This window comes from Vanessa cardui, chromosome 16 (genome assembly GCF_905220365.1).
Source record: "Vanessa cardui chromosome 16, ilVanCard2.1, whole genome shotgun sequence".
Taxonomy (NCBI): domain Eukaryota; kingdom Metazoa; phylum Arthropoda; class Insecta; order Lepidoptera; family Nymphalidae; genus Vanessa; species Vanessa cardui.
In genome coordinates this window covers 11,970,246-11,983,382 of record NC_061138.1, presented here as the reverse complement: position 1 = coordinate 11,983,382, position 13,137 = coordinate 11,970,246, and the positions used below count along the sequence as shown (strand labels likewise).

The following is a 13,137-nucleotide window of genomic DNA, read 5'->3' as shown; positions in this document are numbered from 1 at the left end:
AAGCTGTCACGGACAAACTTCATTGATTGTGAACATTATTTTTTATTTATTCATCAATGTGTTTACTTTGAAACTCAAGTTCAAGGAATATTGATCTGATGGGAAATTAATTTGATCGAGTATAATGCGCTAGTTTTAACTATGTAATTAACGCGCTAGTGTAATTCATTAAATAAATAATATTTTATTGAGATTTTTTAAAGTAAGTTTTAAAAATGACCTTTACACGACTTAAAGTGCAGGAAAAGACTTTTATACAACTTCTAAACGACGTTTCAATTTATGTCATTATTGGATTTGTAAATATTCCGCCATAGAAAACGAAATTAGAGTTCAGTTTAGTATTTGTCAAATGTTTAAAACCTTGTTATTTTATATAACTATTGAGTATTTTTGGTTCAGCTTTGAAAAAAAATTATACGTGATATAATAGATCAGATTTTACGCCCATTTTTTTAGATTATCACGAAGTATATCATTTTCATGGGCTTCATTTCTGCTATCATAATCGGAAATATCACTAATACACAATCCAGCTTTCTTCCCCACTCCCCGATCAAAATCAACCGCCTTTTGTTTTTCTCGTGCCAGGCATTTACCAGCAGTACCAGCTCGGCACACCACGCCACGACAGGAAGTCCCACAATACGGTGTCTATAACCGAATCAATAAACATACTAATAAATGTTATTTCAATTAAAAAAAACATATTTAAAAATCAAAACCGTACTAAATATTATTATTTCAATTAAAATTATATAAGTATATTTAAAAAATCATGACAACTGTTATAGAATCACTAAATGCACTTTCTGCGCTTCGATTAATATTACGTTGCTCTGAACTCTCTAAATTTTGTACGGAACCATCTCCAATTGATCGACAGGTAACTTGTCGCGTACTTATATTCGATATAGTACAATTAGAGGTAAGAAATAATGCATAATTTTTTTTAACTTTAATCTTAAAGTGGCCACTTTTTTATATATTTCCCCAGCTTTTTTTATCCTTTTTCAATTATGTAAAATTATTTTTACAAAAACGCAAATGAATGGCGGTGTATGTAATATTTAGTGTATTTTAAAACTCTTATACGACATTCAGTTGTATAAATGTCGGGAAAAAGTCATATTGACTTAAATTCGTATAGGAGTTTTATACGTCACTCTAATACGACTATCGGCGGTATATAAGTCGCAAAGACGGTTACACGACTAAATACCGTGTAATAGTCGTATAAAACAGTCGTATAGACGTTCCTACGACGTTTTCACACGACTATAAGTCGAATAAACTATAGGCGGCACTAAGTCGAATAACTGAATAAAACGACTTCTATACAACGCTTATACAATTATTAGTTGCGTAATTTCTTCTTATACGACTAAAATGTTTGTTGGGTTAACATTTGAAAGAAGAGGACGAAAAATTGTTAAATCATTCGTTCATGTGTTATTGGCATAATAACCTATGCCCCGTCGTCACATTGCTTAACTAATCACCCCCCAAACAGCATCGATGGGTTTAGCCATTACACTTTATCAAATGTTTGCAAGATGTTTACATTATAAATATATTACTCGAATATAAAATCAAAAATACAAGCTGTCGAAAAATGATATTCCTTCTCGATATGTTGGTATTAATGGATCTATTCAACTGTGCTCATTTTACGGTCTACTCTTCATCGTCTGTTTCACAGCATCCCGGCCAGCAGCAACCTTCGGAACCATCAGGTCTGGTACAGAACAGCAAAGTCTCGATCGTGGAAACTGGTCGAGGTTCTATCCCGTGGAAGTCACGCAGATCTTCAGCAGGGAACCAAGCACGTTCCTCATCATCAATTATTGGTATACCAAAATATCTGAAATTGTAAAATTATGAAATTATATGAGCCACGTAAAAATATATGTTGCAGTAGATATAATGATAGGATTATTATATCTAATGGTGATGATACATTTCTTGTTTCGTACAGTCCTTCACCGCGAATGAAATAAATAAAAAATTATTGTAAGTGGATTTTATTGCTAGTATTTCACTATTCTCATAGATAAAAACGGCGAAGATTCTCAGCCTACACTACACTGATCCAATATGGTTTGAGCGATACGCATTACAGATTTTTATCCATGTAGGTTTCCTTACGATGTATACCGTCACCACCGCGCAGTAGATGAATTACAAACACATATTAAGCACATAAAAATTAAATTGAATTTTGCTTTATTTTAGAAGATTTTTATAATATTAAGGATTATTCGCATTTGATGGTAATTTGTTGACATTCTCTTCTATATCATTCAGCTGATAGCCATGGCAATTAAACTATAGTAAGTAAATATACATATATACTTAAGAAATGGCTAACTGTTTCTAAATTATCTCTCGTAAAACCCATAATTTATGTGAAAACCAACAAACTAATTACCTGCAAATTGCCAATCCAGGAATCCAAAGCACTGAAGCCAATATAAGGACCAACACCAAAAGAATTGCCCAAATCGGCCAAGGTTTTCTAACTGTGTCTCCTTCAGAGCTTATCCAGGCATCATACCCCGAACCCTCCATAGCCAGCTCGACGAATGACGATATAAGTATAGAGAGCATAGCCAGAGGTGATAGATACTTCCAGCAAATTAGCCAGTATATCCCTGGACGTTGGCCCGTCATTAATTCGATATCATCAGCAAATCTGCAATTAAAAAGACTTCATTACTCAGGTCCTATACATTATAGTGTGAACAGTAACTAAATATAAAATTTAATCTTCAAAAAATACTTTCAACAATAATATAACTTATAGCTCATTTACTATCACGATAACTACATATATAAAACTATGAACTTTTAACGACCTCATTTAAGAGACTCTTTTCAAAATTTCGTCTGTATTAAAACCAGTTCTGAAAGGATTTCTGTTTGTCGTTATCCCATTGAAACGGCCTTAAATCTAATAAACGCCCGAATATAAAACCGATTATAAGTAAAATGGATCGTATAAACTAAATCCCCTATGAAATAAAAAAGTTTACCTTTCTGTACATTTAATGAGATACTAATTAAAATAATGTTTTTTAGCATAGTCAAATGGAAATTAAAAAACATTTAAACAAAACAGACAGTAACTGTGGAGACGCAGCCTAATATATGTATATTAGCTACCAATAATTACGTTAAAAATGGCAGCCAGTAATCCCTAATGTAATAATCTTTCAGACAAAAAGCCACTAAATTCAATGATCCTTCTAATTTTCACGCGAATGTTTTAATCATCTTCAATACTTAAAGCCAGGATTGATATTTTTTTAGGTATGCCTACATCATAGGGCTTATAGATGAAAAAAGAAACTTATTGATAACACGTTTTTTTGTTAATACTTTTGGAAAGTTTTAGAAAAAAGGTTTCAATACAGATTTTAATTTTAATTAATTATTCAATCGTGTGAATAACTTTCTAGCGTAATAGTAATTCAATAAACTCACCTTTTAACTCCATACACATATGCTATGCCCACACACTCGCAAAAGGCGATAATCAACAGTGGAATATTACCACTATACATGTCGAAAAGGAGGAAGATGTAGCTTCCAGCGCCATGAGCGAATAACATTGATAGCAAACAGCAGACGAGACATATTCCTCCTGTGAGGTACTCCTTGCGAAGGTTTGGAAACAGCTTCATGTCCACGATGGAAGTGACAACGCCTTCCAAAGTTCCGAATTGTGAATCAATACCGAGAGTAAAGAGCATCAGGAAGAAGAGAACTGACCAAAACTGAGCTCCAGGAAATTGATTTATTGCTTCCGTGAATATGATGAATGCGAGTCCCGTACCAGAAGCTGTCTGTAAACAAGTAATTCGAAATTTTATTATGACAGTGAAATTCAAAATGAAATTCATCTTTGTTAGTCGATGTCAAGTTCACCGTTACAGAACAAGTTACATAGTTGTTATCTTTTAAAAACTAATTTGGCCCTTGTCACTCTTGGCCATATTTCAGCATAATAATAATACATAATAAGAAGTTATATAGAAATTATTCGGTTTTCGTTTGATTAAAGGTTCCATTCATTCCTTATACCCTGTGATGTAACGGTTAAAAAGGGGTTAATTAAATCACGTGACGTGAAACTTGTAGTACCATTTGTGGTTCATTAATTAACGGTATATTTTATACTATGCTGCTACTTATTTGATTAACCACAATTTAATATTTTCTTATTCTATAACTTGTTAATATTTCTTTGTTATACTTACATTATCAAGTTCCTTCTGTAAATCACATTCCGGTAGATTTGGCATTACTAGATTTGTTAAATTTCCATTTAAATCCACTGCCAAACTTTGACCAGGTTCCGGAAATATCATCGACTTGTAAGCAGGCCCAAAGACCTCTAATAATGTGTCATTTCTTAAACGCAAGCAATTCTCATAAACCATTGTGGCTTTAAATCCTATTATTGAAAACACCACAATACCAGCGAACATGGACGTTAGGCAGTTCGTCATAGATACCATTATTGCATCCCTGTAGCAGTTATTGTCGACTGGATTATAAGAACTGAAAGCGATGAGTCCACCGAATGCCAGGCCGAGTGAAAAAAATATTTGAGTGCCAGCTTCGAGCCAAACTACTGGATCCAATATCTTATGCCATTTTGGGGTAAACAGATGGATAAGTCCATCACCCATGCCCTTTAGAGTGATTCCTCTGAAGAAAAATATTACGAGGACTATGTAAGGGAATGTAGCGGTGACGTATACTACTTTTCCGGAAGAAGCTATGCCTTTTATCATGCACATGTAAACCAATATCCAGGCGATGATCAGCGCCAGCGCGATTTTGTAATTGAACGTCTCAGGGTAGTTGATGTCCTCGGATATCTGAAGAGTGGTTCTATACCAAAAGTACTGGGTCGGACTGCTAGCCTGTAACAATAATAATGTAATTAAAAGTTTTTTTCACCATCGCTTATAGACATCGCACGCAAAGAAATATTTATAAATTTATAATGATTTGATGACCTATATACTCGTTACTTCTAAATAAAATGAAAATCATCTAAAAATTTAATTAAAAATCTATAATCAATTTTACAAGTCACCACGAAACAATTAACTTCTAACCCTCAGACCGCAGCTTGTAAAGCCATTGTAATGCTTTAGGGACGAAACTTTATAAAATGATATAGCGTTATATTTTCATGTTTATAATATAAAATATGTAAGCTGTATTGGCACGTAAGCTTACCGATATAATGTACATTTTCGCATGAGAATATATTTATTCTTAATTTCACATGAATACTTATTATTTTGTTCCGATACAGCAACTACAGATGCAAGAAATACAACACCTAAAAATAGATGGCCCATTCACTTGTTCGTCTATCAATTTTATAAATCAATGGATTATACGAAATAGAACTGTGATGGCCTTATATTACTCGACGAGCTGTTCCAAATTTAAAATTGTGTCACAGTGCCGGAAACGGAAAGAAAACGAAAGGGGTATTTCACTCATTAAGCCGAAACGATCGCGCAGATGTGGCACAATAGCTTTTATATTTTTCCGTAGTCTATAATGGGATTATTTGATCCAATAATGATCATAAAGGTAATGGTATAGAGATATAGAGATAAAACAATAATTATAACAGTTTATAATCAGAACATAACAGATTTAGGTTATAACCAAGAAGAAATTAAATATTTATACAACAAACAACAACAACAACAATAGCCTGTAAATTCCCACTGCTGGGCTAAAGGCCTCCTCTCCATTTGAGGAGAAGGTTTGGAACATATTCCACCACGCTGTTCCAATGCGGGTTGGTGGAATACACATGAGTCAGAATTTCTATGAAATTTGTCACATGCAGGTTTCCTCACGATGTTTTCCTTCACCGCTGAGCACGAGATGAATTATAAAGACAAATTAAGCACATGAATCAGCGGTGCTTGCCTGGGTTTGAACCTGCAATCATCGGTTAAGATGCACGCGTTCTAACCACTGGGCCATCTCGACTCAAAAATAAACTCAAATATTTATATACGTTTGAAAAATAATGCTCTTAGATGACCAAATTGTTCTCTGAGAGAATATTTTTTACAATATGAATTTCGGCAATTTCATACGAATATTTTGTTTTAATATAATACACTTTTAATTGTAATACTGTGTAAGTCAATGACCTTATAAGCTTTGTTTATGTTTTCTCCCTGTCTGTCATTGATTTTATATTCAAAAGAAGAAGACAACATTGTTCAGCTAATCACTACCTTAACAAAAGTCATTAGGAGTTAATTACCTATGTTATAAAATAAACAACAAATTTTTATTAGTGCTAGGGCTTTGTGCAAGCCCGCCTGGCTAGGTACCATCCACTCATCAGATATTCTACGGCTAAACAACATTACGCAGTTTAGTTGTGTTCCGGTTTGAAAGGTGAGTGAGCCAGTGTAACTACAGGCACAAGGGGCAGCATCTTAGTTCCCAAGGTTGGTGGCGCATACACGATATAAGGAATAGTTAATATTTCTTATAGTGTCATTGTGTATGGGTGATGGTGAACACTTACCATCAGGTGGCCCATATGCTCGTCCGCCAAATTAATCCATAAAAAAATCGTATTGCTTTACTAATACGATATCACTTTGTTGAAACAAAGTACTTACTTTTGTGTAAAAATAGTACCTACGTAGCATTTAGTTCTAAAATCGTCAATAAAGATCTTACTTTATCTGTATACGTTATCTGCAGAACGTGACTAACTTACCAAATAATATTTGCTTCTCCTGCACCCTTTTAATAAAATAACAAGCTTATCTATAGTTGAAACCTGTTCAGCGTTATTTTCCGAACTATCAATATTAAACTATCGTTGTACCGAAAAGTTGTACAACGATGCTTTAAACCCAAGTAAGCTCCATTGGGTTATAATAAGCTTTATCATTGAGGAAATCTGTATGACTTTGTTTATGATATACATAAAGTAAAGTAACAACCTGTAAATTTCAAAATTTCAAATTTAAATTTTGAATTCGAAAAGAAGCCTTAGCAGTAGGAAATTTACGGGCTGTTACTTTACTTTCTTTTACCAAGTCATTTTTAATATTCTTAATGTTTATTAGACGTCTGATTTCGTTATCAAATGCTTTAATTAATCGAGAGATGAGGTTATAGTACTCAATATTTACTATATTTTTGTCATCCATTCAACTTCAACTCTGTAGATTTCAATTTAACTCTGTAGATATTAAATCTTCAATTATTTGCAAAATACATAATAATGTTACGCTCATCAAAATATATTTAACTTTAATGTTAACTGTTACTATATTTACGTTGTATGTTATACAATTTTGTTAAATTTAAATAGTTATTTTCATCTATATTATTTTGACTCTGTATCATACTGTCTACGACCGTATGTAGGACGGTTATTATGAAATAGCGTAGCAATCTACACGCTACGCTTCGAGATATATTTTGTTTGATATTCACATTTATTGCAAAGCAATTTGTTTCATATTTTATATAGCCTCTGACTTTTTATATGCACATGTGATACCTTTTATTTTATTTTTTACGTTAACTAACTAGATTATATTATATACATAGAAAGTTCAACGGTCATATATGTGAGTATGCAAACAAGTGGCTTCTCCTACTTCTCTTGACATTATACAATATTTATAATTATTTTTGGTGGTTTATATTTCATATCTTGAAAATCTATGTAGTGTGATCATCGCACTCAAATCAAATAAATGAACCATTTTATTAATGATTTAACTAAGAATTTTTAAAATTATTTAAGGCCTTAATTATTATAACTTATTTAATTAATATTAAAAAAAAGTAATAAAAAATATGTCGATGCTACACGTTATATGTATATTAAATTATCGTTAAACCATATACGTATAGTTTCTAGGGCTTCTAACAACCAGTGACTAGAAACACACGTTACTACTATTTAATGACTTTGGGATTAAAATAAATCCTCAATTCTCTCGGGCATTGTTTATGAGCCTGAGTTAGAGCAAGAGCTCTAAGCGCCAGGTAGAAAACAATTTTTCCACGGATAAATAAAATTTTGATAGCGCCTTTTGAGGGGCGCAATCAATACGCGCGACGGGCAGGGTGAGCGTGGCAGATGGTGACACACTTGCCTTGTTTCCTTTTTATATATTTGGTAAACTGAAATTCAATTTTGTAAAGTGGAAGCATTGACCAAAGGGCACTGAAAGTAATTCTCTACAATGATCCTTCTAGCTTATACCTTCTTTCTTTGTGCTTCGCAGAGGAGGAGAAGCCAACAGGGACCAACGATTCCCCGATACCCCCAAAGAGGTATTCACTCCGAGTACCGCTAGTTTTTAATGGGTACTTCATTATTATAAGCGTTGATAAGTGCTATATAAACCCAGGGGGGGGGGGGGGGGGGGGGTTGTGAGTATGAGTGCGAATATTAGTAAAATATTTTTTTCCATTGAGACCAAAAAAAGTGCCCAAAGACAAAACTGGTACTGGAGACCAGTTTTTCGCCTTCATCATGGCAACGCGAAGGTTCAGGTTAACTATTGATATGTATGTATACGGTCAAAATATTCATGATTAAAAACACGCAAATACCTTGACATATACGGGTGATTTTGCTCTGATATAGAAGAATATAGAATATAGAATTTTCATATGTGTCACAACGTATGTACAATTTGACGTTTCACAACGTTAAAGCACAGATATATGTTATTAATTAATGGGTTATGCAATAGAACGTATATGAACGAAAATTGTATGGAATATATACAACATATAAAAAGAATACACGGTAATAAAAAAGATTTTATTGAAATCAAATGCAGTAAAAATTTAGTACACTGGATTGCAATATTACTCGAAATAAAATCGCGGGCAAAATTCAGCTTAACTATTCGTATCACAAGCGAGAGTGGTTTAAAATTTACTAATGATCCACACGTATTAACAGGCTAAATGAAATGTACCCTTAATTAAAAGCATACCCACAAACGTAGTTAACACGCTATTGGGTTATTTAATCATTTAAGTCTTAACAAATAGTCGTTTGAAAGAATAAATCAAGCTCCCAGTTGGAAATATAGATTATATCGAAATAATTAGATAACACAGCTGTTTAACTTACCATTAGGTGGATCATATGCCAGTCAGCCTATACGAAATAAAACGGCCGGCAACACAGTCGTTTTTTCTCTTCATTCATTCATAATAATAATATTTTTAACATAGTATAAATAATGCCTGTTGCATTCATGATAATTTTGTTCAATACTTTTGTATAATTAAGTGTTAATGCAATAAAGTATAAATAAATAATTCATAACATAATGTCTGCTGTATAATACGACGCCCACGTTACAGTAAAGCGAAATGATTCGCCTACGCGACTACGATTCCGAGTTCGTAGCTGGGATATAGTCGCGTAGGCGTAGCTCTACAATTGCAAGCTTTATACCGTAGTATGCATCTATCGGTTCATTTTGGCTACATGCCAGAATATATGAAACTAATATTAGTTTCATAAAATTGTAGTAAATGTACTTGCATGTAAATTTGTAATAGGTGATTTTAATTAAACGAACTTTATTTTAATATTTTATACATGTTCTGTGCTTGGTTTTAAGAAACGTAACTATTGCTTATGTAAATTATTTAAATTAATACCTTTGTTATTTTATTGCAATTTGCTATCTGCAATATGAGCTGCTTTAAATAAACCTTCATTTGGTTTATTAATGACAGTTCATTATATTATAAAAGATACGACGGAACATTTATTATAAAGTATTTACTCATCCCGAATACGTAAAGGCATTGCTTACACTGACGTAACTTTTTATAGTCTGCGTATGAAGCATTATTTTGCAGAGTAATTAACGTGGGCGAAGTGATGTTCGCCCAAAATTATAACATTAATATAAATAAAATTGACATACCAAATTAGATCGAAATTTCTGATAAATTATATACTGACTGTCCTAAAATTTCTTTTCTTGAATAATATACTCATCGCGAGCTTTATGAGCTAAATTCATTGAATAAATATATTTATATAAACGAGTAATTACAAAATCGTATTAAAAATCCTATTTATAAAATTAACACAATGAACATGTAAGCAAAGGCGTCTTTAAACGAGTCTGTCTCTAAATAAGACATTGTTTCAATGAATAGTTGTCACCTTGACCTTTTTCGTTATTTAATGGCTAATTCTCAAATAAAGTCGAGATGAATTTAGACAGCACGACTAAGATGAATTATCTGTTAAGTCAGCGATATTAACGGATGATCAGCACTCTATTCCATTAATATCTATGAGGCTTGATATAACTTACTGAAAACTTATCTCCTTTGAAACTAGATAAAAGAGATACACAATGATTTTCCTTTTTTTTATAATTGGCTGTGTGGCCGACTCGAGTAGAGCAACACAGGATTTGCTGTGCTTATTATGTGTTTATAATTCATCTAGTACTTGGCGTTGAATGAAAACATCTTAAGGATATTTTTTTGTTCTTATAAGTCTTAACTATTAGCCGCTTTTGATTGTATTATGACCTCTACCAAAGTTATTTATAAAAAGAAGAATACCTCACTTTTAGCACATTGTTTCAGTTTTTCTTTTTTTTTCTTTTGTTTTTTTTTATGGTATGGGTTGACGGACGAGCATATGGGCCACCTGATGGTAAGTGGTCACCATCACCCATAGACAATGACGCTGTAAGAAATATTAACTATTCCTTACATCGTCAATGTGCCATCAACCTTGGGAACTAAGATGCTATGTCCCTTGTGCCTGTAGTTACACTGGCTCACTCACCCTTCAGACCGGAACACAACAATACTGAGTACTGTTATTTGGCGGTAGAATAACTGATGAGTGGGTGGTACCTACCCAGACGGGCTTGCACAGAGCCCTACCACCAAGTAAACAATTGTAATTTGTATACAATAAAATCTGTAAAATGTAATCAAGTAAAATAACAAAAGGAAGCTTGGATGGTAGATGGTAGTGTCTGTAATGATACCAATAGATAATCACATACATATAGGTATAATCCATTATTTAATATATAATAAATAAATACATACTTTAAATTTAATTTAGAATTTTGACAGATTTCTATTAAATTGAATGTGTGTGTTTGATTGCGTGCGATCAAGAAGGAGATAAAACTCTTGAGACGGGTAGCTTCTAAAAAATATTTTATTAATAAACAGAGATATATTTTTTTTATTTATGAAATTGTACGATTTTTATTTATTGTAATCTATATTTATTTATTACTTTCCTTTAATCATAAATTATTTCAGTACGGTAATTGTTTTACGTCACTTTGAGTCTTCCGACAGTCCGTAGCGTTTTATTGTACACGGTATTTATAAGGATTTATAAAAATATATCACATTACATTTTTTTCCTTTTATTATTGAGAAAACGATAAATTTAATGCCCATTTACCGAAGGGAGGAAAAGAGAATTGAAATCTGGAACCGTTACAATACGTAATTATTTTTCATAAGGCTGTGGTCATAGTGAAATTTTATCCTAGCCTTTTGTTATGACTTAAATTATGTTGATCATGATGATTTATTACTTGTTTGGACCGACTCAAGATCTAGCAATCTGTGTGTCTATTATTGTGCACAAGTGTGTGTGCAAACATAAGCGTGTATTCTCTTTCACTTTCATAATCTTATAGGACAAGAAATTTTAATCCATACATATAATAAAATTGGTGGGTGAGAAGGACCCTTCTCTAAAATTTAAATAACACCTTTTTACTAAATGTATATATACACGGTAAGTATTCCAAAATATTTTTTTTTGTTCCGGCTAATCTGTGGAATGGCTGGTCCAAATATGACAGGACTTTAACTGGCAGGTAGCTGATGTAATAAGGTGTAACTTGGGCTACCTTTATTTTAGAATTAATACCTAAAAAGTCAAGCTGCAATGTCCAAATATTGTCACGTAGCGCGCAGCTCTCGCTCATGCCACCATTGCGGTGTCACGTCGAGTGCCTCGAACCAACGACTTAATAACACAAAAGTTGCCTAATTAATAATTGATAAGTTAGAGTAAAATCTGGGAATTTTTTTTTTTTTAAATTCAAACACGTAGGAAGTCGCTGGCACAGCCAAATATTTATAATTACTTATATGTAAACTTTTTATAATATTATTATAACTTTTTGCCCAAAGGATCGGATTTGCACTTAAACGGGGAAATGCTGCTAGCATTCTTGCCACCATTCCAAGCGGTCAAGATTTATACAGTAACTAGTTTTAGTTCATATTTGTATATATTTAAACATTTAATGTTATTAATTCTTATGTTAATAAATGTGATTAAACAGAATCTACATACATATATGCAACTTTAAAAAAAAACTTATATACATGTTATTATTTTTATTAAAATCTCGATGAGATAGGAATCCGACTTGAGCGTCTCGTGCTTCTCGATAACCTTTATTGTATCACTAATAACCCAGATCGCAAAACGTGCAGTCTTTTAAACTAGACCGTCCAGGCAGTGTGTCTGTGTGACAGACTTTATAGCATTGCACGCTTCGAACGCGAAGCGGTATTGAAGTGCCTTTTATCGCCAGAAAATAAAAATAGCACTCTGCTTTCAATTTTTTAACAGCACGACGAAACATTTCACTAATCGAAAAAGGAGATTCTAATAAACAATTCTAACATATACAATGGGGCTAGTTTTTTTAACCCTTTCAGAAATTCGATTCAATGGGGATATGCTGGTAGTATTCTTAACATCATTATACACAGTCATGATTTATTTATACAGTAACTATTTTTAATTTTTATTCGTACCTATGTAATGAGTAATTAGTGTTCATAATTCTTACGTAAATAAAACTATTTGTTGTTGTTATATTTATCATATTAGTATCACACCTGACATGAAGGCCTTGCACCATGGCTTTGTGCAACCCCCTCTGGGTTGGTACCAACCACTGACCAACTATTCTATATTCAAACAACCATGTTATTAAAAAATATAATTTTGTTCTGGTTTGGAAGGTGAGCTAATGTAACTACAGGCACAAAGGATAT

The 13,137-nt window shown here is 32.8% G+C and overlaps 1 protein-coding gene across 1 annotated transcript in view; it reads right to left on the bottom strand.

Annotated features, from left to right (window-relative positions):
- Positions 1-1,467: 1,467 nt before the first annotated feature.
- LOC124536007 (sodium-dependent neutral amino acid transporter B(0)AT3) overlaps positions 1,468-13,137 on the bottom strand; it is a 30,921-nt gene continuing 19,251 nt past the window's right edge. Inside the window, exons 2-5 of the mRNA XM_047112374.1 lie at positions 4,263-4,934; positions 3,487-3,848; positions 2,432-2,695; positions 1,468-1,864 (exon numbers count right to left, since the gene is read on the bottom strand). Of these exons, the coding sequence (XP_046968330.1) occupies positions 1,678-1,864; positions 2,432-2,695; positions 3,487-3,848; positions 4,263-4,934 (1,485 nt within the window). The 3' untranslated portion in view covers positions 1,468-1,677. The remainder of the gene's footprint in view (positions 1,865-2,431; positions 2,696-3,486; positions 3,849-4,262; positions 4,935-13,137) is intronic.